The sequence below is a fragment of the Haliotis cracherodii genome, unplaced genomic scaffold (assembly GCF_022045235.1).
Source record: "Haliotis cracherodii isolate W230 unplaced genomic scaffold, xgHalCrac1.p SCAF_2, whole genome shotgun sequence".
NCBI classification, from domain to species: domain Eukaryota; kingdom Metazoa; phylum Mollusca; class Gastropoda; order Lepetellida; family Haliotidae; genus Haliotis; species Haliotis cracherodii.
In genome coordinates this window covers 3,968,858-3,994,280 of record NW_027266275.1, presented here as the reverse complement: position 1 = coordinate 3,994,280, position 25,423 = coordinate 3,968,858, and the positions used below count along the sequence as shown (strand labels likewise).

General features: G+C 41.7%; 2 protein-coding genes across 7 annotated transcripts in view; one reads left to right on the top strand and one right to left on the bottom strand.

The window, feature by feature from the left end:
* The first annotated feature begins 838 nt into the window (after nucleotides 1-838).
* Nucleotides 839-4,174, top strand: LOC139468627 (FAS-associated death domain protein-like). The gene is made up of 4 exons (XM_071250746.1): nucleotides 839-897; nucleotides 1,184-1,599; nucleotides 2,223-2,240; nucleotides 2,940-4,174. Exons 2-4 carry the CDS (start codon nucleotides 1,278-1,280, stop codon nucleotides 3,203-3,205), a joined length of 606 nt encoding a protein of 201 aa, XP_071106847.1. The 5' UTR covers nucleotides 839-897; nucleotides 1,184-1,277; the 3' UTR covers nucleotides 3,206-4,174.
* A 3,826-nt stretch (nucleotides 4,175-8,000) lies between these two features.
* Nucleotides 8,001-25,423, bottom strand: part of LOC139469514 (ankyrin repeat domain-containing protein 17-like) — a 40,258-nt gene continuing 22,835 nt past the window's right edge. For 3 of the 6 annotated variants that reach the window (XM_071251700.1, XM_071251705.1, XM_071251704.1), the window contains exons 17-35: nucleotides 24,836-25,101; nucleotides 22,833-23,247; nucleotides 21,971-22,116; nucleotides 21,103-21,245; nucleotides 20,703-20,808; nucleotides 20,462-20,569; nucleotides 20,037-20,274; nucleotides 19,606-19,802; nucleotides 18,702-18,919; nucleotides 18,325-18,452; nucleotides 16,245-16,604; nucleotides 15,762-15,858; nucleotides 14,427-14,594; nucleotides 13,821-13,967; nucleotides 11,337-13,216; nucleotides 10,373-10,600; nucleotides 9,986-10,191; nucleotides 9,060-9,212; nucleotides 8,001-8,304 (exon numbers count right to left, since the gene is read on the bottom strand). In XM_071251700.1, coding sequence (XP_071107801.1) covers nucleotides 8,266-8,304; nucleotides 9,060-9,212; nucleotides 9,986-10,191; nucleotides 10,373-10,600; nucleotides 11,337-13,216; nucleotides 13,821-13,967; nucleotides 14,427-14,594; nucleotides 15,762-15,858; nucleotides 16,245-16,604; nucleotides 18,325-18,452; nucleotides 18,702-18,919; nucleotides 19,606-19,802; nucleotides 20,037-20,274; nucleotides 20,462-20,569; nucleotides 20,703-20,808; nucleotides 21,103-21,245; nucleotides 21,971-22,116; nucleotides 22,833-23,247; nucleotides 24,836-25,101 — 5,243 coding nt within the window. In that variant the 3' untranslated portion in view covers nucleotides 8,001-8,265. Of the gene's footprint in view, nucleotides 8,305-9,014; nucleotides 9,213-9,985; nucleotides 10,192-10,372; nucleotides 10,601-11,336; nucleotides 13,217-13,820; nucleotides 13,968-14,426; nucleotides 14,595-15,761; nucleotides 15,859-16,244; nucleotides 16,605-18,324; nucleotides 18,453-18,701; nucleotides 18,920-19,605; nucleotides 19,803-20,036; nucleotides 20,275-20,461; nucleotides 20,570-20,702; nucleotides 20,809-21,102; nucleotides 21,246-21,970; nucleotides 22,117-22,832; nucleotides 23,248-24,835; nucleotides 25,102-25,423 lie in introns of all 6 variants that reach the window. The other 3 variants (XM_071251702.1, XM_071251701.1, XM_071251703.1) reach the window with 3 other exon arrangements.

The following is a 25,423-nucleotide window of genomic DNA, read 5'->3' as shown; positions in this document are numbered from 1 at the left end:
ATTATCCCAGTAGTTTCTCCTAATACCTGATAGTTAATGCTGACTCGATCGCCGATTGAAAGTAGTAGGGTAACTACCTGACCTTTAATTCACATTTGCATCTTTATCCGTATATCAAGGATATATGACCGTAAGCTTTATTCTGTCGAGAAACCTATCCATTATATGATAAAAATACATCCATGGTAAATGGCAGTAAAGGGTTTATGTATTTCGTTATATTTCCCTTGATATTTAAATTATATATGGTGCTTTTTCACGTAACTAGGTCAGTTTTTTGCCAATGTAGCACCTTTTCATAAGGATTTGTTTGTCGTTTGGACCCTGTGCTGTTTCAGTCTACTCCAGTAGTAGAACACGCTACAATTTCCTCACAGCGATACCCGTTCGCGCACTCACAACTAGACAGTCTCAGGCTAAAACGGCACTGCGTCAAAACGGCAAGAAAATATTACTTGCAAAAACGCATCAAATTCATTATTCAGTATGTTTGCTGTAAACAAACATATAGTTTACGAAAAAATAATAATGACACAATACATTCTTTAATGCTGATTTCATTCGAAAAAAAGGCTGGCTAGACCTGCTTTTTTAGATTGATTTTGGTTTTATAAAATACATTGGACGAGAGGCTTACATCTGTCAACATTATCCTTCTAACACTTAACATAACACGAGATTGTGACATACATAACCAGCTACATTCTAGTTTCTTACCAAGAACTTACTGTTGTTGAAATAATTTTTCAGTTAATTAAACGATGTTAAGACTCAATGCCGTTTTTACTAATTGCCATTTTTGACGTGATACCATTTTAGCAACACACAAACAGGGCCTTATCGAACGCGCTACGCTTAGAAAGGAGGTGCGGAGCTCAGAACGATACCCCCGGAAGAGTAGGTGTTCCTAAAGTGACGTTTGTGATCGTTCATGTTTATCACAATTCACATAAGAGCCTTAACTTCACAATACTATTATTGTCAACTTTGGTCTACACTCACATAAATTCAAATAGCGACGCGACGTGTTGGTGCTGGGTTTTCCCTGCTCAGGTTTATTTATGTCAGGGGAGGGGATGTCCCCATCTAAACTTGTGTCAAGTCTAGAATACGTTTACCTCAAGCTTACCTTCTCGTGCTCTCCATCCTTGTTTTACACCACTGTTGGTGATTTCTCTTTCAGACCAACCCGTGAACATTAGGGAAGATAGCTGGACACTTACAGTCGGGATGAGATTCTAGAAATTAGCAGATTGGTATCAGGAAGAACATTTGAAATGGGTGACACCGATCAGGAACAGCTGCGCTACAGGACGATGATCCTCAATCTAAACAACATGATCAAGCCAGATGAGGTTCTGTCGATGAAATTTTTGTGTCAAGATTTCATAAAAGCAGCCCAAAGAGACAAAATAAAGGACTTTCTGGAATTGATTACTATTTTGGAGGAAAGGAAAAAAGTATCTTCAGAAAAGATAGACTTTTTAACATTTTTGTTAAAAAATGCTACAAAGGGCCGAAGAGATGTGTTTGATGCAGTTCATGAGTACCAGCCGCAGGATGAAGTAATGGACGCCACCCCTGAATATCCAGCACAGAGTAAGCAGTGACAGTTGATTCAGCAACATTTTATTGTTATATGTTCAAAAGAATATTATTGTAATACTCTTTATTACTATTGACTTTTCTCACGTTTACTGGGCCTCATCACAGTCACTATCATTAACCCCCTCACAGCCACTATCATCAACCCCCCATCGCCGCCACTATCATCGCCCCCTCACAGCCACTATTAACACCCCCCACAGCCACTATTCTTACTCCATCACAGCCACTGTCATCACCCCATCACAGCCACTGTCATCACCCCATCACAGCCACTGTCATCACTCCATCACAGCCACTATCATCGCCCCATCACAGCCACTATTCTCACACCATCATAGCCACTATCATCACCCATCACAGCCACTATCATCGCCCCATCACAGCCACTATCGCCAAGTAACCAGTGAAGGCACCTCTGTGACACTGTCTAGAAGTTCAAAGAGAATATTTATTTATCATGTGCCACACATTAACATGATCAGATTTAAGAAAAGTTACATGAAACTTACCAGATTCCCCAGATAACAAATTCATGTAGACTTGTATTTACATTTTTGGTAAAAGAATACAGAATTGTTATGAACTATAAATATGTTTTTTTCTTTTCTTTTCAGGAGATTATTCAAATCCAGGTGAGAGGCTAGATTATACTTTAGCACTTGATAGAATAGAAAATACACTGTAATATTTCATCATTTGTTGCAAAGCTAGGTGGAATATTTAGTCTACTATATTTCAAGTTCAATTGTTGAGGTCAAAACAATTTGAAAGGGAATCCAGATGTTAACATAAATGGATTGAGAATTTGCTCTGAATGTCTGCAATCTCATTGAACTTTAAAACAAATGTTATCAGTAGAGAGAACTAAGATCTGATTTTCGGAGATTGGAAAGTATGTCATGAATCATTGATATTAATTACTAAGATAAGTTTCAGCCAAACAGAACTGAAGGTCCAGGTTAACTTAGGACATGTTCTGTCACCCATCCATGAGATAATAACATGTGTGTGACGTTTCCTAGACAATATATCATGGTGCAGTAGGTTCATGCAACATATGACCCATGAAGATCTGGGTGGAGAACAGGTCTTCAGCAATCCATCCATACCGTAAGAGGCGACTAACAGGATCGGGTGGTCAGGCTCGCTGACTTGGTTGATGCATATCATCTGTTCCCAATTGTGTGGATCGATGCTCATGTCAGTCACTGGATTGTCTGGTCCAGACTCGAATATTTTCAGACCGCTGCACATAGCTCCAAGCCGCGTTAAGCCTAACTCACTCTCACTCAAGATATTCATGTATCAATAAAGATAACTGGATGTTTCAGAACTGAGGCAGCCAATCGATCTGCTGAAGCGTAAACTAGGACGAGACTGGCGGTTCTTTGTGAGGCAACTGGGGGTGGACGATGTCGAGATTGACAATCTAGCGGATGCATTTCCTCGGGATGTGAAGGAACAAATTCACAGAGCTATCAAAATTTATTTGAATGAAAAGAGAGAAAGGTCATCCAAGCAAGATCTTATTGATGCCTGTAAAAAGGTCCGAAGAATGGACCTTGCAAGGAAACTGGAAGCTAATGAATATAATTAATTTCAACCTGGGAAAACTGGTGAAACTGAACTGCAGACAATGTCATGTTCTCTCGCCAGTAGTGGATTTCAAGCAACTCATTTCTGATAGAATGGCATGGAATTTGAATATTTTTGATTGCCTTTTTGTTACTCCTAAGAAGTGTACTGTTCACTTCATTTGCCAACGGACGAAGTGAAGTTGTCAAATTGTTTGTATGTTAGCATCATTGTGATGGAGTTTATCACAACTTGGTGCAATCAGACCAGCATGTCTGATTTTTGTAACTAAAAAATGAAGTTAAATGGTCAGTGCTGCATGTGAACAATAAGGGTTATGCCAATTGTGGATATAAATTACACCCTGTTGTTTCTGAGCAGCATGGCATCAGCTCCAAGGTCGTTTTGGAATGAAGGTAGTAATGAAATTACACCAGGTCATTTTAGGAAGCTGACAAAAAACCCACACATCTTACATTTAGATTGGGTGGTCAAAGTTCTCTCCGGGTTCACCTGACACGAATCTTATGGTGGGGTTGTCACATTGTCTCACGGGGGTGAGATGTACCATATCAGAATAAAAGATCTGATTTTAACAAGATTTTGGAATGACTTCATCGCTTAAGATATGGAATATATCTCAAAAGTGTCTTATTTCATGAATATCAGGTTTTGATTTCACTCAAAGGAACTAATATTGAGCAATTAATACATATTTGACAGACAGTGATAATGTGAACAGTGATTTATGTTTAAGTTAAAGAGATGTCAGATGATTCTTTGAGATATATTATGTTCCAATGGATGAAAATAACATAATTTAGGCACACAGCTATGACATTCTAAAGCTACCTAAGATGGAATCAATGTGCATGTTGCTACAATCAATAGGCGTCATTTTAAATTAGGTCATTTAACTGACTGCTATCTGAACATGTACTAATGAGTATTCAAATAGAATATACATTTGCAATGTGCACAATAAAGCTATAGGAACATCTTTTGAGTTTGGGTAACTATTTTCAGCTAGACTATTCAGGTGACTGTTGACTTATTTAGATGCATTAAATGGTTCAGAACACAAGATTTGCTGGAGCAGTCACTATTAACGGGGGATGTAAATAAGCATAGATTTTGAAGGCTTGTGCTTATAGGTGGGGGTTGCTTTATAGACAGCGATATACAGTATTAGTCTCATGTCCCGCTGTAGAGCATTTGACTTGTGATCTCTTCTTAATGATGACCTCTAACAAAGATGATGCAGACAATTTGGTGAATCCACAAGCACAGGTGTGGTGATGACAAACCAGTTAACAATCCAGGATGAAAAACCCAATATGGATTGGGGGCGGAGTGGGCAAGCGGTCAAACAAGACAGGTGCTGAGATCGTATCTTGCTAGTGAATGGGTTGTTATTTAGCCTTGGTAAACAATCCAGGATTAAAAACCCAATATGGATTGTGGGCGGAGTGGGCAAGCGGTCAAACAAGACAGGTGCTGAGATCGTATCCCACTAGTGAATGGGTTGTTACCGGTATTTAGCCTCGGTAAACAATCCAGGATCAAAATCCCAATATGGATTGTGGGCGGAGTGGGCAAGCGGTCAAACAAGACAGGTGCTGAGATCGTATCCCGCTAGTGAATGGGTTGTTATTTAGCCTTGGTAAACAATCCAGGATTAAAAACCCAATATGGATTGTGGGCGGAGTGGGCAAGCGGTCAAACAAGCCAGGTGCTGAGATCGTATCCCGCTAGTGAATGGGTTGTTATTTAGCCTTGGTAAACAATCCAGGATTAAAAACCCAATATGGATTGTGGGCGGAGTGGGCAAGCGGTCAAACAAGCCAGGTGCTGAGATCGTATCCCGCTAGTGAATGGGTTGTTATTTAGCCTTGGTAAACAATCCAGGATTAAAAACCCAATATGGATTGTGGGCGGAGTGGGCAAGCGGTCAAACAAGACAGGTGCTGAGATCGTATCCCGCTAGTGAATGGGTTGTTATTTAGCCTTGGTAAACAATCCAGGATTAAAAACCCAATATGGATTGTGGGCGGAGTGGGCAAGCGGTCAAACAAGCCAGGTGCTGAGATCGTATCCCGCTAGTGAATGGGTTGTTATTTAGCCTTGGTAAACAATCCAGGATTAAAATCCCAATATGGATTGTGGGCGGAGTGGGCAAGCGGTCAAACAAGACAGGTGCTGAGATCGTATCCCGCTAGTGAATGGGTTGTTATTTAGCCTTGGTAAACAATCCAGGATTAAAATCCCAATATGGATTGTGGGCGGAGTGGGCAAGCGGTCAAACAAGCCAGGTGCTGAGATCGTATCCCGCTAGTGAATGGGTTGTTATTTAGCCTTGGTAAACAATCCAGGATGAACAACCCAATATGGATTGTGGGCGGAGTGGGCAAGCGGTCAAACAAGCCAGGTGCTGAGATCGTATCCCGCTAGTGAATGGGTTGTTATTTAGCCTTGGTAAACAATCCAGGATTAAAAACCCAATATGGATTGTGGGCGGAGTGGGCAAGCGGTCAAACAAGCCAGGTGCTGAGATCGTATCCCGCTAGTGAATGGGTTGTTATTTAGCCTTGGTACCAACAATGTTTACAGGTCTCTACAGTGTTGTCACTACCCCAAGTGTACAGTACATACAACCTGTGCACTTAATAGAACCCACTCGTCCGATGGTAGATGACCAGATGGTGCAAACACGAATACATACATACACCCGAAACACAAGTGTCAAAACGTGTGGCAACATCCTGGGCAAGTGACTTAGTTCAAATGTGTCTCTGTTCACCCAGCAGGGAATGGGTACCCGATTTGTGAGGTGGATGTAAAAACCTTCTAGCACCCCTCGGCAGGTTGGGTTGTATTCACCCCAGGGAGTTAAGAATTGCAACTAGAATTCAAATGGATTCACTGGTCCGGGAAAAAACAAAAACACATTTGAGCTGATACTAATACCTGGGTAAAGGTGGTATATAAATGTATTCTGGTGGAACCTCAAAGCATCCATATTTTTCTATGAGCTGCTGTTTACTTTGTAATTTGATTGCAATGGAAGCCAATGTGTTTCAATTGCAAGTTCACATCATCTGGAAAATACATGGGAGATCACTGCATGTGTATTCTGTGCTAGGCCAAGGGACAGGAGGATTCTGCTCGTTCCCAGTTGTAAAATAAGACAGCAGTACGTACAAAACAATACATGGTTTGTCATGAAACATGAAACAAATTCGCATAAGGAGCTCCAGGTCCGAACTGATCTTCAGCAACTCATTGTAAGAGGCAACTAATGGGATCAGGTGGTCAGACTCGGTGACTAGGTTGGTTGGTTGTTGTTTAACGCTGCATTCAGCAATATACCAGCTATATGACGGCGGTCTGTAAATAATCAGTCTGGACCAGAAAATCCAGTGATTGATATCATGAGCATCGATCCACGCAATTGGTTGATGCATGTCATTGTATTGCATAGATCGATGTTCCTGATGAATATCATTTAGTGAAATCTACCATGGTGACCTACTTTATCAAGTGATCGAGTGAGTTTCATTTAACACCCCTGTATTTCAGTCACAGGGTTAGAACTGAACTGAAAAGTTCCACTAGCCCAGGTAACAATAAAATGCCCTTGTAATGTTAAAACAAGGGGAAATTGGAAAATTTGTACTAGCCCACAGGAATTTGTACTAGCCCCAGACTAGCGGCTAGTGTCAATTTCTAACCCTGAGTCATATTATGGCTGTCGGCTTGTTGATGTGGAAGAATAGCCGGTGATGCAGGTCTTGCCTCCATTGAAGGTCAATCACAATGGCCACAAGTGTATGAAAGCATAAAAAAAAAAAACTTTTAACAGGTAGTGTCACTATACCAAATATAAAAAAATAAATGGTGGGTCTTAGTTTGTTGCACTAGTATATGGAAGTTCCATCCATCTCCCTTGAGGACTTCAAGTTTTGACTACATATGTATTATTCTTCCTCACTTGGTGGTCCTTCCCCAGCCCTCCATGCCAACTGACGATGATCAGGTGGCTCCCAGGAACTCTATCTTCATGTCTGTGTGGTTTGTATGATGCAAAGATATATACTCGTATGCCCCGCATCAGTAAGCCTTCCAGCAGACAGCATATGGCCAGACGAGATAGGCCGGAGTACTGGTATGTGAAGCAGGTATGTTTAACAACGCTTTGACCAGTATTTTTTATCGCGGCATGTCACCTTAATGTGGGAGGATGGCCTGAAATGATGCAGGTCACATGTGTCACTTAGGTGAAACTCTAGAGTTAGGTATTGTGCTGTGAAATTCCAGAGTTAGGTATTGCGCTGTGAAACCCCAGTGTTAGGTATTGCGCTGTGAAACCCCAGTGTTAGGTATTGTGCTATGAAACCCCAGAGTTAGGTATTGTGCTGTGAAACCTCAGAGTTAGGTATTGTGCTGTGAAACCCCAGAGTTAGGTATTGTGCTGTGAAACCTCAGAGTTAGGTATTGTGCTGTGAAACCTCAGAGTAAGGTATTGTGCTGTGAAACCCCAGAGTTAAGTATTGTGCTGTGAAACCCCAGAGTTAGGTATTGTGCTGTGAAACCCCAGAGTTAGGTATTGCGCTGTGAAACCCCAGAGTTAGGTAATGTGCTGTGAAACCAATGAACAGTCAGGGCAAACCTGATATTCCAACCAAGGATCGTATGAACATGACACACTTGAGGGATGGAACTGAGCAAATGGACGATATACTTTGGGCAACTGGTCCACCTGTGCAGCCAATTGTTTACAATGAAGCACCAAGAGATTCATTTGACAATTTATTCATACATTTCTTTACATTTTTTTCTCTATTGTCAAGAAGGAAAGCTAAATTGGGCATTGCAGGAAAAGACACAAGCACAATCAATCATCCATTCATTGCTATCGTGAGGACGAGCACAAGGCTGAGACAGCCAGCCAGCGAGAGGCCACAATACAGCCAGATAAAGCAGGTTCCCCTTGCCGAATAATCAACGTTGATGGATATTATCTTGTTTAATGAGAACTGCAGAAGGGTACTCCTCCACACAGCCAGGGGGACAAAGTTGTAGTCACATGTCGGCCTGCTGACTCCACTGACTCCAGTTATTCTGAAAACAAAGTGGTGTCACTGTCAGATTAAATTGTTATTTCATAATTTGAGACCACAGAAAATGATGAACTATTTAAGCCATTGCTATTCCTACAATCCATCATCGGTGCCTTCAAGAGATACTGAATGAGTACGGTTTTACGCCACTTTTAGCAATATTCCAGCAATATCATGGCGGGGGACACCAGAATTGGGCTAAACACATTGTACCCATGTGGGGAACTGAACCCAGGCCTTTAACCAGTAGGTTACCCCACCTCGCATGACTTTTAAGAGGAAACAATGGTTTGATGCCTTTACTTTGATCTCGTATATATCCTGAGAAGTTGATATTACAAAACCGACAACAAAGGTGTACGACAAGTTGACGTGTACATGAGATAATAAGAGAATCTGGACTCCTATGCAGTGTTGTTTAACTGATTCACAAAATAACATAACCCAGCACATTTTCAACTCTGCATAACAATGATAACACATACACTATCTATTATACCAGTTGTCAACAAAAAAACATTTTCATATTTTACAGAAATGTGATCTCAAAACCTACTATACCATTTTTTCAACTGAGTAACCTTTTTCATGTTAAAAAAACATTGTTTCCAAAAATTATGCAACACTGACAAAGCACTGTTTGTAAACTACTACAATGAACACTACAATAAGTAGTACAAACTACAGTAGATCACCAGTTCGTAGACATACAAGATGGGTGACTGATTGCCTCTATGTATGGTGGTGTTCACCCACCCCATTCTCTACAGGCTCGGAGAGCGGGGTCTTCATTCCACCAGGCCACATGGTGGGCACGCCATCTCCACTCATGCGAGGGTTGTACATTGGGGGGATGGGGAAGTTACTAGGTACACCGTTAGGAAACATTGCCATCATCATCTGGGGATTCTGAAAACAGTCAAACAGAGGAGCTTAAATTGCTTGTTCCACGGGTCTTGAAGGCTTCTCCCAAAAAAGAAACATATCGTTCATAAAATGGCAAATAATGTCCCAAGTTTTTTAAACATTTGTACAATGTTTGAAATTTAGAATGAAAGTCAAGGGGTCCTTGTAATAACCACAACATTAAGTTGAAATGAGGGAGATTCCTAGATTCGAATGCTATAGGGAGAAAGCTCAACTACGCCAGGACTACCCATAATTAAGGAACACTGTAAATTTTCCTACATAAAATAGTTACTACATAGTTACAAAATGTACATGAATAAATAGCTGAGTAGTGGGCAAAAACTGACAACATGGACAGGACCATGCACATAATATGCTGGTTATGTCGAAAGAGTATTCACCAGTTCAAATGTTTTAGAGACACACACACTTGGACCATACTTTGTTAAACGCTGATACATAAATAATAGTTCAGCCATTCTTCGAAGATTGACAAAATGACTGACTCTTGACTCTATTCAGCTTTTGAACACATTCATGTCTTCAGTTTGCCGATTTCCTGTAGCTTTCTATGGTATTATAATGAAGCAAAAACAGCTTTCATGGATAGATAGTTTTTGATGGATAAACACCATATTTCATCATTAGAGAGAATATTTGTTCAACTAATCATATTCATTTTGATACATTGAGTCCAAAGGGTTTTGTACAAAATTCCTTTGGAATTTGTTTTCTCATGAGGGTGTGACAGACTGACTGTTGCAGCTACCCACCACGAAATTCTGTTCCACTGCTGCCTCTATAGAGAGGCCTTCAGGAAACGAATTGGGATCTTGGGTTGGCTCGCCAGTGGAACCATCCCCATCCCGAGTGTAAGCCATGTTTCCCCCCGTTATCACAGATGATGTCCTCACAGAGGCTTGCATGGATGCACTGGTCATCATGGGAGATGTGCTAGGTGCCCACTCAGAATTCAGCTCTGAAAAATACAATGGTCAAGTATGAAGACATACTGTTCAAATCATGACAATCAGATCAGATAAGGTTGTATGTAAATGCTCTGCCGAATTCAAGTTTTCTTTAATATGCATAATCTTTCCACATGCGTCTTACATATCCTACAGGTTGACACATAGCCAATAGGCTGTCTGGAAACTTACCAGATATTGCAGAGTTGAGGCCCCAGAGTTTGCTGAAGTCCCCAACAGGTCCAATATTCCCAGGACCTGTGCCAGGGGCTTTGCGATGACTCCGTTCTCCCCCAATAGGGCGTGGCACCCTCCGGTCATCCATATTGTTCTTGACAGGGTCCGGTAGCGGTGGTGTGCCAATTGGCATGGGTGAAGTACCTCGAGGGGGACCAATGGGACCAGGGGAGCCACTCTCTCCTGAAAGTCACAAAAATTACAAATAGCTGTAGTTCTATGGAGGTTGTGACTAAATTCAGGTCCTACTCAAAGAGCTGCATTCATACAAGGTATTGTGTGAGGTAGCTATGGCAAAGTGATCTGGATTTGCTTGTTTGCTAACACTGCAATCAGCAATATTCCAGCCATGTCACATCAGCCTTCAAATATTGGATCATTGATATTTGTGGTTTTTATTTTGAGATATGCCCCTCGAAGTTGGTATACGGCACACAATCAATGTAAGCACAGAGCCATACCACCCAATCCATTCAGACACTTCTAACAAGCAGAGATTAATGGGGACCCTAGTTTCACCTCGAATCATTCAGTGAAGATCCGAGTTAGAATAGGTCTTTCGCAACCCATGCTTGTCATAAGCGACTAACGGGATCTGGTGGTCAGGCTCACTGACTTGGTTGATGCATGTCATTGTATCCCAATTGCGTTGATCAAAGCTCATGATATCAATCACTGGATTGTCTGGTCCAGACTCGATTATTTTACAGACCGCCGTCATATAGCTGGAATATTGCTGATTGTGGTGTTCAACTACAAACAAGTTTATTACAACATACACAAACATACTTGACTGCCACCAAAAGTCTAACAATTAAGCTCCGTACAAGGTCAAGAACTTCCATAGAACTTCACTGTCTTATGAAAAATCTGGGATTGAGAGACAACTTATTTTAATGACTATTGATCCATTAATTACCTTGAGACATGCCAGCCATAGATGGAGCACTGTTTGGGCGGGCATGCGGCGGTGGCATTGGGGAGAGGGTGCGAGATATTATCTGGGGCAGGAAGCCTGGATTCTGTCCGTTCGGACCTGGAGGACCAACTGGTTGATTCTGCCCCCCTCCTTGAGGCATCTGGTTTCCCATCTGACCCAACTGGTTGCTGCTCATCTGACCACTAAGATGATCTCTGCCTATCTGATTCGGAATCTGGTTTGGCATTTGGTTATTCATTTGACTGGACATTGGGTTGGGCATCTGGCTGTTCATCTGATTTCCCATTGGGTTGGGTATCTGGTTACCAACTGAGCTAAGCTGCTGCAGCATCTGGAGCTCATTGGGGATGGGGAAGTTGCCTTGAGGCATGTTGGAGAAGTTGAGCAGCTGCTGGGCGTTGAGGAGTTGTTGGTGGAGAGCCTGGAGTGCACTGGGTGGCAGTGGATGGAGTTCCTGGCCGATGCCACCCGGAAGGCCATTCACCATCTGGTTCATGTTGGTGGAGGAGATTTGGAAATCAGGAGCATTGGGGTTTAAAGTGCTCTTAATCTCAGGGAGTGTCATTGGCTGATTTGGCATACTGTATTCTTCCTTTTGACTAGAGAGAGAAGAGATAGAATGTTGACTGGAGTCAAGGGGTGTGCCTGTCTGGCTGCGTGGAGAGAGTCCACTAGGTGTGGATGTGTTAGACCGAGGGGACATCCCTGAAGGTGGCATGTTTCCACGGAAACCTGGTGCTCGTGTCATATCCAGTTCGCCCATGCCTCCTTGCATTGCTTGAACTGGAAGGTGAAAATTTTTAAAACCTGGATTCTTGCTTTGTTCCATATCTTGACGAAACTGAGGAGAACCTGTTCTGCCCGGTTTGTATCCTGGAGCCTTGGCCTGTAGGCTCGGGTCAACTTTGTGACTCTCGCCACTGAGGGCGGAGGCCACATTGACATTAGACAGAGGACTGGAAAGTGTAGATACCACTCCAGCAGCAGCTACACTGGCGAAGTTCATCTTATCAGTACTATCATCCTTCTTGCCCAAGATCTGGGCACCATAATTACTGAACAGATTGTTGAAAGGCAAATACTCTCCAGGGGTGGAGGACCCTGGGGAAGGCGTAGCCTGCTGCCCAACATTGGGTACATTATTTCCAGTCCCATGGCTTGCTACTATTGGCAGAGGTTGAGGGTCAGGTTTTGGTTGAGCTTGACGTGTGAGAAGCTTAACAGGACCAGTAACAGGTTTCGGAGCAGATTTGATGGTGACCTGATCTCTGATGTCGGGCCTTCCACGAGTGGAATTAGCACTTGATGGAACAACTTTAACTGCTGTGGAGGAGGAGCTGTAGGAGACTGTGGAGGAGTTGGTGAAGGTGACCACTGGAGATGTCGAGCTTCTCCTGTCTGAGGGAAACAGCTGACGAGAAGCCGTCTTCTCCACACTGTGATGGTTCGGTGCAGGAGACCCGGAGTGACTGGAGGAAATCTGTTTTTGAGGGCTGCGTCTTGGGGATGAGGGAACAGGTTGGCTAGTTCCAGAGCCCTGCCACACCATAGATTGTGACATAGATGACTTCCCGGACGAGCTGTTGTTGCCCACACCAGATGAAGACTGACGAGTGCTGGAGGACTTGCTAGTGTTGGCTGGGGACTTGGTCGACAAACTACCTGATCCAGACGATGTCGAACTAGCAGAGTTGGACAAATTTGCAGCATTAAACGTTCCAATGGCAAAGTCAGCAATAGTGACAGTTGATGGAGCCTTAGGCTTATTTTTAGCCAGAATTTCAGTCAGTTCTTTGTCTGGATCCTGCACCAAGGCCATGATCAGAGCGTTAGCTTGACGAGTTGCCTCTGCAGACCCCCTGAAGATCAAAAGCACATATAGTCAAGAATAACATATACATAATATTGCAAGGGTGTTGGTCTGGCTTGCATAAAGCCATGTTTGTGCTAGGACTTTAAGTCTGTTAATTATGTGTGCTGCCGCAGTTTTAATGAAAGGAAGCCTATGACAGAAAGCCAGCCTCATGTTACACCTATGATACTTGTTCACATTGATATTCCTAAACTAGATCTGGCTGTAAGAGGGACAATATCATTGACAATCTAACAAGAAGAAATGTTAAGAAATAACATTCAATAAAAATCTGATATAAAATCATGTATCAAGAAACTATAACTAAGATAAGAAATCATGCAAATATTTCGAGAATGAATTACAGAATGTATCTTCAAAAACAAAGAAAACCTTATGAGCGATTGTTTACTTACTAATATATTTCTGTTTGTGGAGAAAACAAATTAGTTCAGAACATTATTCAGGGCCCCATTCCACAAAGCGATCTTAGCTTGTGTTAAAGTGTGTTAAAGTCAGTGTTAAAGAATGGGAGTTACGATCGACTTAGCGCTAAGATCACTTTGTGGAATGGGGCCCAGATCTTTAGGACAAAATCATGATTAACCTACTTGATTGTTATAACTCTTTCTCCAGAGCCTTTAGGCTTCTCAACCTCCACATGGGCTCCGGACACCTCCCGGATAGCGTTGATGTTACAGCCACCTCGGCCTATCACACGGCTGATGGCATTGGAAGGAACGGACACCTTCTTGGATCTGAAATGGGTAATAACATTGGTGAAACAGACATCTATTAACTTTCTTCACATCAATATAACCTGCATAATCAAGACTAACTATCACATTTATAGTTATAGTCATAGGACACATGTATTCCTCAGGAATTCCTGTTGAACTGTTATATCAGTGTAGCATAATAATGTACACTTATGTGTTTAATTCAGAAACCTAGTACTGTGGACTGGTTACCAAAGAGCCAACAAACCCTACAAGAGAAACAACATTTGTTTTACCAGTCAAATGATGGCTCATAATACTATGTAGAATCAATATTCAAAGAAATAGTTTGAAACTTCAGGCACTAGTGCAAAGCAAGAGTAAAGTTTATTTGAGGCTAGGTTTATATTTTGCTGACCACAATGACACCCAAGTGCAAGCAAATCCATAAGAGATAAACTTGGATGGAATGTCTAAAAACTTAAAGTGTGAACTCACTTTCTCATGACCTCCTTCCAGCCCTCCTCCTTCTTCTGCCCCCGCTTGGGACTTGCAATGACAGGCGTAGATTTCAGGGACAGAGTGTTGGGGGACATGTCTGCTGCTGTGGGCTTCTCATGGTGGTGACCCAGATTTTCCTTGCTCGTCAGGGGGGATGGCTGTGGTCTGCAGACACAAATAGACAGTGCTACACTGTACGTACACTCTCATCAAGCACATAGATGCTCTTTCAACCTCAGTCCATAAAGACTCCCAATCACAGTAACGAGAGTGACCTAGTGTTTACATTAGGTTTGGTTTAAATGCTGCTCAAAGAAGTATTTCAGTTACATCATAGCATGTCAGCTGAACGTGGGAGAAAAGCCTGAAGTAATGCAAGTCCTAAGACGTTTACCACATAATCAAGGCAAACCAAGACGTGATCATAGCTTTGTGGCACAACTAAGGGAAGCACCCCTGCACTGCGGATTTGAGGCACCTTAGACAACTGTACCTGCCCGCAGGTTTTTCATGAAATTAGGTGATGGTGCACTGCTTATTATCAAATGTTTGTTTGTTTGTTTGTTGTTTAACGCCGCACTCAGCAACAGTCCAGCTATATGACGGCGGTCTGTAAAAAATGAGTCTGGACCAGACAATCCAATGATTGACATCATGAGCATCAATCCACACAAATGGGATCGATGACATGCATCAACAAATTCAGCGAGCCTGACCACCCGATCCCGTTAGTTGCCTTTTATGACAAGCATAGTCGACTTTTACAGCAAGCATGGGTTGCTGAAGACCTATTCTTGTCAAATGATTCCCATCATGTTGACTTGACTGAGTGATGCTGCTTAACACCGAGGTCAGCAATATCACAGCTGTTGTCATGACAGCCTATACATTTTGGGACAGGTAGCACAGTGGTTGACTGCATGTGCAACATCAATGCCACAAGGATAGGATAGGATAGGATAGGATAGGATAGGATAGGATAGGATAGGATAGGATAGGATAGGATAGGATAGGATAGGATAGGATAGGATAGGATAGGATAGGATAGGATAGGATAGGATAGGATAGGATAGGATTTATTCCATACTGAGAGGCCTCAGGCCCAAAGTACAATTCTGTTTGACTATTCTCAAACATATGTAGTCAAATATAGTCAGTTGCGCTTGCCCTTGTACTACTTATGAATGTATAGTCCCCAATACCAGCGTCACTGCCACAGGTTAGATAACTACATGATCCTCATCTCTGCTCTACAGTTTGATCACATACAGCTTCATAATAGGTAAACAACATTAAGTACTTCATTCAAGACATTCCCAAAGAATTACTTACACATTGTTCTTTGTCTTAGTAAGCTTTTCAATCTCCTTTTCAGATATCTTTGGCACAGACCCAAAATCATCCAGATCCCCGATCCCTGGAGAGTGAACTGCAACAGGAAATTGTAGATATTGAAACCAGGTATCCTTCAATGCACAGTTTACACACTATTTATCTAAATTTTAAAGTGACCTGCTAACAACCATTGTTGATTGACATGATAAAAACAGAAGTAAAACTACTTCATTTATGGCAAAAGAGTTACTTCCCTTCCCAAATTGAAAACAAACAAAATCTCTCATCTATCTATCTAAATGGACAGCTATACATAATTGTTAGCTGAAGTTGTAATGTCAATCAATCCTGTATCTCACTCAAAACTAGTGATGAAGGAAAGAAAAACGAAAAAACAGTATTTTCATTGAACCTTAAACACTACTTCAAACATATTTTAAAAGAAATCTAAACAATGAAAGAAGGTGGAAAAGTACTTACATTGCAATGAACCTGCTGATTTAATCATCAGGTCCGGGTTGTTATTCTTCTTCCTCCGTCCCTCTCTATCCCGATCTCTTTCTCGGTGGTGCCCAGCATGTGCCTGCCTGCCCAATGTTATGTTCACTCGGCTTGTAGTGGTCGTAACAGTGGTAGTCATGATGCTGGTCACCAGACATGCGATGGTGGGGGTGACGATAGGAACTCGGGGTTCCGCTGACTCAGGGGGAGTCTCTCTTTCACGCTCCTGACGACTCTTGTTGCGCTTGTTCTTGCGGGACTCCATTGCGCTAGAGCTTGGGACCAGGGTTCCATTTTTGCGGCTGTTCTTGGGTTCTGTGTTGGATGTCAGAGTTGTTCCTGTGATAAAACATCCCAATAAAGTATTGCAGATACCAAGTACTCATCTTCAAGTAGGAAACATAAACCATATCAACACATCAAATCTAGCACCTTAATTATAAGTGGCAACAATGATTCCTCAGCAAACAAGACAAAAGTGATCAGGGCTCAATAAAAAACCCTACATCGACTCATATTTCTATGTTCAAAACATGAAAAAAGCAATATTTTCTCAGAAAATCAAACTTTGCACTGCACCTCTCCTATTGGTATAGAAACTGTACCCCCAATTGGAAAAGAATCCATGAAGTAGTTTTCAAGTCATATGTCGCACAAATGTTGAGGTGAAAAAAAATATTTCAAGTTGACAACATGAAAAACATATTTATTCAGAAAATACACAAATCAAACTCAAAGGTTTCACTGCACCTCTTCTATTAGTATGGAAACTCTTCCCTATATTTGAAAAGAAACTAAGCAGTAGTTTTCTAGTTATAGGTCACACAAACTTGTAAGTAGAAAGTATAAAAAATCAGAAAATACAAATATTGAATCAAACTTTGCACTGCACCTCTCCCATAGGTATGAAATTGTTCACCAAGTTTGAGAAGAATCTATGCCGTCGTTTTCAAGTTATAGGACACACATAAAAATGACCTCGAAAGGACGGACAGAATTCCTTGGTATAACTATATACCCCGCCCTTCTAGGTCAGGGGTATACTAATAAGTTTGATCTGTTATGAATAGAATGTATAACAATAATGTTGGTACAGTGGTCCCTCGCTACAACGCTACCAATGGGGTCCAAAGAATTGGTGGGCGTTATACACGATGAGCCGTTTAACTGAGGCCGAGGCGGAGGAGCGCGCTTGGCCAATCTCACGATCTTCGCCTTGTCTCGCACATTGCAATGATACAAGTTGTTTACCGTTCATAGTGTAAAAATATATATCCATTATGTTTTCGCCGTTTATTATTATTTACAAGCCTTAACTGTCACATTCAATGTGAATGTAGTCTACTTGCATGAGAATATCGATCGATAATGGTAGTAACAGACGCTATGAGTGAAGAGCCAATCACAATTCATTACACAAGTACAGATTGTTTCAGTTGCATTGATTGGTCATGTTGCTTAAAATACGGAAAACGAGAGTTTTGACCAGCACTATGCCCATTCATACAAATATAGATACACATTCAAGCCAGATTAATTGGTTTGATACGGTTACTTGATCTGAATCAAAAGGAATGACCGCTGTATTGTAACAGCAACTACATGTGAGTTGACAGTGTTGCCTCAAATTGGATTGCCCCCAATTAAGAATATAAACTTCGCTTGTGGTTCTCTTTTATTGCATGCATGCGCTTCTAAGATCAAAGGATGTATAGTGTGAAAAGTTAACTTGTAGAACAATCTGGGACTTGCCGCAGATGTTTTCATACAGATTATTAGAACTCCATTCAGCGATAAACGGTTGATTATGCAATGAGAAGCGTTATGTGCAAATGAACAATGAACAACAATACAATCATGTGTGTAAAACTCTCAGTATTAAAAGTGTACATAATTTATGGGAGCCCTGCGTTACCACGCATAGTAACCGAGGTAGCGCTTTATCGAAGAGCACAATAGCGAGGGATCACTGTATATTGTAAACACAAGTATCAACCATTATCCATAATCATTCAAATACCGGTCACATTTCATCATTAGAAACAGTCTTAGTTCCTACCGATGGTGGAGGTTGTAGTTGCTGACGGTGGTTCTAGGGGTATCTCTTCCTCCTCCTCTTCTTCTTCCTTCTCTAGGGGGATATCCTCGGTCTCCACACTCTCAGGTTCTGGGGACGAGTTCTTACTGCTGTAAACAAACAACAAGTGCTTTTATAATATTCCACATCCGTGGTTGCTTATGGATTGAGCTGGATCTATCCAGACATTTCATGAATCAATCTATCGAAGCTCTGTCCAAACTTAGCTGTTTATGCATCTGTTCACTTAATGGCCTAGCCATTCTCAAGCAAGGTGCTAATAAAATACCATATAAAGAATGTGTGCCATTGGTAACATTTACCAGTCCAGCATGTCCTTATTCATATTCTTGACAAACCTTGAGTCCTTTTCTTTGTCTTTCTCCATTTTCTCTTTCCTTTTCTTCCTCCTGCGTTCTCGTTTCTTGGCTGCCTGAGCTTTTTTGTTCTCTTCTACCTGCCTTTCCTTGTCAATCTCCTCTAGTAAGATAGTAGCATTCTTGTTGGCCTCTGCTGCCTGGCGGTCCTTCGCATTCACAATGATCTCCATACACTGTTGACACTTCTTCTGCAGCTCCTTGAGTTAAAAACATACATCTCTAAAAACCTCAGAATACAGTTCCTTCAAATAAACAGGTTTGAAGCCAAAGTCCCCTCTATCATAATGGCCTACATTGTTATCTGACTTCATACAAGGCCACACAGCATGCATATAAAGTTGATCTACAGTCGGTATTCAAATATAGTCAGCAATCCAAAAGTTATCCCAATCACACAGGCATCTTAACAACCCTGTCCTCATTCTAGTTGCTCTGCATAGATATTTTGACAAGATACTTATGTCCCATTCTGAATGGCTTGAGTGAGTGAGTTGGTTTTACACCGTTTATCGAAATATTCAGTCAAAATCATGGCAGGGGACACCATAAATGGGCTTCATCCATTGTACTCATGCTGGGTATTAATCCCAGGCCTTCAGCATAACAATTAAACTCTGCAACGACTAGGCTATCCAACTGGCTAGTGAGCTCAGGTGCAGAAAGTGATCTTCGTGCTGCGACTATCCCAAGCCTATGTTAAAGTATGAGAGTTATGATCCCCTTAGCGCTATGATAGCTTTGTGAAACAGGGCCCAGATCTACGTATCTGTTTCGAATAAATTTAGGCAAATACACTCACCCTGAGGTTTGCAGATGATACTGTATATATCAAAGCAAGTGTCATTTCAATAGGGAAGCTCAGTTTAGCTGGTCTCATCCTTACCTTATCTGTGACTGTAGCAATGTAGCGCTGTAGCTCCTGGTCGGAGGGAAACTGGCTGACATGCTTCACCATCCACTTGACCACCTTGATGTGTCCTTTCCGAAATGCAGCCATTAAGCAAGACACCTTACGATTGTCCTGACTGTCAATGTCAGCTGCCGATGTTACCAACAACTGAACCACATCTAGGTGACCTCCTGTTGGAAGAATTGATTGAGTGAGTGAGTGAATCTTTAAGCTACCAGAAGTACTCAATATCATCCAATCAATTTTGGCAATCCATCATTCACTACCACATAGTTTTTGTTTTCAATGTATATAACTACATACCCTAAAAATACAAGATGTATTACAGTATCTTCAACCAGATTTATCACTGGTAACCCTAATTAGAAGTTTCTCTAACAACCTCAAGAATCACCTCTACTTACCATTGCAAGCCAACCACAGAGGTGAGTTTCCCTTCTTGTTCTTGACGTCAACAGCTGCACCCCTGTGCAGAAGCAGTTCCACAAACCGGTAGTGTCCTTTGTCAGCTGCGATGGTGAGGGCTGTGTCTCTAGAAGAGGGTACGGGTGGGGCGTTGACATCGGCTCCTCTCTCCAGTAGCACTCTCCCAACCTCCACATAGCCACCAGACGCAGCTTCCATTAATGGGGTCAGTCCAGTCTGGGTGATCATAGACAGGAATTACCAATGGGAAAATGGTAATGTTTCTATAGACCATTCCAAATGTAAAACATTAGGTCTCCATAAGGAGGTTCAAATATTCAACCTTCAACTAGGTATCTGGTTAGCTTATTTTGATGTACAGTACTAAGAAGGACTTGATGTCTACCTAAAGCAAACATTTTACCTTAGCCCTGTGCTCAATGTTGGCTTTTCTGTCAACAAGTAAGCTGACAACCTCATGTCTTCCCTGAAAGCATGCCAGTGTCAACGCTGTGTTCCGGTTCGTCTCAATCTGCAATGGACAATGGAGACTCCAGTTACTAATCATAACCCTGGACAAACACCTGGTCGAAAGGTCCCAATACAAAGGGTTAGTGAAGGACATAGTTAATCGTCATCATACAGTGTTTCACTATTGCCTATACCTGAGCATTGATGTCACTGCCCATGTCCAGCAACAACTTGACAGCAGCTGTGTGCCCATTCATAGCTGCCAGCATCAATGGAGAAATGCCCAGTTTGCTCCCAGTTCTGCAACGAATACATGGTTCTTACATTCCTCGGATCACTAATAAAGTACAAAAGAATATAAACTAAATTGTTGAAGAGACACTCCTTATGTTACACAATTCTCCATTCACTCCTTCACTGATAGTTTCACAATTATTCTTTAATGATAATTTAGGCTAATATCCGTAGAAAGTTCACAAAATGTAAATAACTGAAGTAATCACAGTTCTTCAATTATAATGACATCACCATTAGTTTAAAACTAATAATCCCCCTTCAACACTGATATGCAGGTAATCATTGGTAGCCACGTACCTGGAGTTGATTTCTGCCCCGTGAGACAGGAGAAGCTTGATGATGTTGACATAGCCCCCTGATGCAGCCAGACTGAGTGGAGTGTAGTCCGACACATTACGGTGCTCCTTGTTGGCTCCTCGGGCTAACAGCAACTCCACAACCTGGAGACACAAGGTTCACTGTATATTTGCAAATACCACCTGCACGGTTCAGATATGGAACACTAAACTTCAAGGCCTTTTCAAGCCTGTATGAACCCTGGCTTGTACATTCAATAGTTTCTGTGTGGTACCTGTGCTTCACTCTAGCTTTTGATTGTGTAGGGAAGAAATGCTCATGATATATGTCTGACATACAACGTTTCAGATTGCTTCTTTTTCTAAAACAGTTATTGGTCCTCAGCTCATATATTCCAAAGATATTTGCATAAATTGGCAATGATATAGCTGGATGTCCTGTCAAAAGTTGATAGTCATGAAAGTCAAAGGTTCCTGTCATATCCCTAATGTTAAAAGGTAAACATTTAGTGGGTCTGTATATGTGAACGCTAGAAGCAGCAAACATCAAGGTACCCCATTAATGTTTTTTGTTTGTTTGTTGTTGAACGCAGCACTCGACAATATTCCAGCTATATGATGGTCCGTAAATATACGAGTTGGGACCACACAATGCAGTGATTGACATCATGAGCATCTATCTACGGAATTGGGATACGATGACATGCATCAACCAAGTCAGAGAGCCAGACAACTCGATCCTGTTAGTTGCCTCTTACGCAAGCAAAGTCACCTTTTACGGCAAGCATGGGTTGCTAAGTCCTAATTTGCCCCGGATCTTCACGGGTCACCCCATTTGTGTGAAACACTGCTTAATGTGAAGTAATTACCTCGTATCTGCCCCCTGAGCAGGCGAGGGAGAGGGGCGTGTCTTTTGTTCTCTCCGACTGAGCTTCGATGTCGGCACCATGGTCCAGCAGAATCTCCACCACATCCACGTGGCCAGCAGTGGCAGCCAGGATCAGAGGGGTGAACCCTACAGCATGGGGGCATCAGTCAACAAGGGGGACAATCACAAACAACTACAATTACACAATGCTACAGTGTAGTCATATCCATATACCAAGGCGGAAATTATGATCTTCCAGACAAGAAAGTTATTTTTATTTAACAAAATAAGAAATAGCTCTTACAACACAGTTACTTCAATTTTACATACCTAACACAGATTTAAATACAAATCTGACAGTTACTTTAAGTCCAACTTGAGAGAATTTCTATCTTATCTGTCTGTCCATATACAAGAGTCCTTTTTGAGCTCTCAAAACAATACCATGGAATTGGGCTTTGGAACTTTGTTTCAACAAAGAGTACCAATTAGTTTTAGAGATATGGTCCAAATAAACACACCACTATGAACAGAGTCAAACTTGTTGCCTTTCTAAACAGGAAAAGATTATTTTTTTAAATTCCTAAATGGAGAAAGGCACCACTTCAGCTCTTGAAAATGTATGTACCAAATTTGGATGAAAAGTGTTGAATGGGGTTTTAGTTCTGCTCATGAAACGACATCTGCCTCCATTTCAGCTAAGTCTAACTTGTTACCATGGAGACAGAAAAAAAATGTCAAATTTTGAAAAATTCTTAAAAGGGACAACCTTGGACAACCCATGACCAGTCCATCTTATGTATAAAGGACTATATTCTTTTCAGCCAGAGTTGTGGAATAAGCAGAATCCTAGAGTTACACACCTTTCTTGTCCCTATGTTCAATGTCTGATCCCTTGGACAGCAACAAACTGACAAGTTCTGCATGGCCGCCAGCACAGGCCAGAGTGAGAGCGGTGTCATGGTTACTTTCTGTGACAGCATCAACATCCACTTCGACTGAGGGGTACAGAGGGGTAAGACTTTGGGGGGAGGCAGGAGAGGGGTTGGGTGTCATCGGGGTGGATGGTGGTGGTGAGCCTAGTATTGGCATGTTCCCCTGAGCTGAGTCCTCTCCTGGGTTCGGAGCAACCCTTTGCTGTTTCCGGACGTGTTGTTGCTTGCTGTTACTGTTTGGAGGTTGCTGTTTCAGCTGTTGTTGTAGTTGCTGATGAAGAAGTTGTTGTGCCTGCTGTTGTTGCTGGAGGAACTGCTGTTGTTGCTGTTGGGTAAACAGCTGCTGGGTCAACAGTATAGAAAACAATTATGCACTTTGTATATCACTTCACATATTTCCTAGCTACAGAATTCATGCAAGAAGTCTTCTATCAAGTGCATTCAAATAAACTTGTATTTCATGACAAATGTCAAATACCTCCTGTTCAGATAATAACAACATTGGCTTTAATAAAATATATTATTTACATTACATATAATTAATTGTAATTTAATTTATTTAACTTATTGCAGCCACCTATTACATTAGTACAGAACCACACCAACAGTATGCAAAATTGTTAAGGACTTAAAACACACAAGAATTGGTTCTCAGGCAATGACTTTTGAAAATATACAGCAGGCTAGCAGTGGTTTTGGGGGTTCTTTTTTTGTTTGTTCAAACTAGTATGCCACTAAATAAACGGTTATGTACCATCAACCTGGGACAGGGACTCCCTACTGTCGAGAGCATACAAACTCCTATTGCTGCCATAACCATAACAAATGATGTGTAGTAAAGCAATGCGCATGTAAAGGGCAGTAACTGAATGCTTTATTGGACCGCATTGTTTTTAAGTTTTAGAACTTTAATATCTTTTTGGAAAATGTAAATAAAACTGAAACATGCTGCAAACTCTATGAGGATGCAGGCAGTGCCTGAGAACCAAGACTATTATTATTTTTTTTATAGCCCAAATAACACGATACGCTAACCTATCACACAGTTTGGCTGTTTGTTGTAAAATGCAGTACTCTGCAATGTTATAGGGATATGATTTCAATCTTTAAATAATCATGGTTAAATATACTGAGCAAGGATCCACACCATCATGGCACACAGGGCTAGAATTAACCTCAAAAACTTTATGAGCCCTGTTAAAGATTAAATGCCCTTGTGTTAAAATAATGGGAAAATTGGAAAATTTGTACTAGCCCCGGCCTAGCCTTAATTTCTAACCCTGGTACGATGACAGACAATCAAGTGACAGAACCTGACCACAAATCCATTTGGTCGCTTCCTACAATCAGCAAAGCTTGCTGGGGACCTGTTCAAACCAGGAATCCATGTAGGGGTTCATCTAATATTAACAGCATATTTTTTGGGTGTACGACAACAGTATCAGCCAAGTTGATTCATTATGACCAGCAGAGGTTGCTTGGGTCCTTTTCTAACTGAGTGACCACTAGGGCTGGGACGATACACCAACATTACGATCCGATACATATCACGATAACTTGCTCACGATCCGATATGTATCATGATACTTGCATGTGCACTTTTCTGTGGTGCGTGAGCCATGTTTTTCGTAGACAGGATGGTCAAATACCTTGCAAACTAATGATAAACAGTTGGCAGTGTCAAGTATGGCGCAATAGATGAAAATATTTACGTTTTCACAACTCATTTTCACTAGTAATTAGTGTTTGGTGTACCATTTATTGAAGAATACATTTACTTTGTGTGTGATTGTGTTCGTTACTTGTATTAAGAAGTAAAAAGAAAATCGCAATCCACTGATGCATCAGTGTATTGTCCCACTACTAGTAACAACAGGGTTCCTATCACATTAACTGCTACAAGGCAGAGCAGCCGAGACAATGTGGCGTACCTGCTGCTGGAGACTGGACTGTGGTAGGAGCTGTTGCAAGGCATGTTGCGGCAGCGGCTGGACATACTGTTGTTGTATATTCTGTTGCTGCAGCATCTGCTGGAGAAGCTGGTCTTGCTGTTGAGGCAGCTGTTGGATCATATGTGGTGGCAGCTGCTGCTGATGCTGTTGCTGCTGAGCAAGCACCTGCAGCTGTTGTCTCTGTACAGCATCCATTGCAATTTGGGCTGGGGCTGACAGTTGGAACTGCTCCTGAGACTGTGACCCTGTACATGCACATCATGAGTTAGTGAGTGACTTGGGCATAATGTTAAATTGAACATCATTTACTTACATCACAACATGTTCACTTTATGAAGGTGAAAACCCCAAATATATACTGACATATATTGAGGTCACTGGACTTCACCAGTTTTGTGCAGCCCACAAACATTGTGTCGTTTGTTTGCTTGTTGTAGCACTTGGCAATATTCCAGCTACATGATGGCGGCCTGTAAATAATTTACCCATGACCAGACAAACCAGTGATTAATATTGTGAGCAACATTCCACATAGTCGGGGTATGATGACAAACGATGAACCAAGTT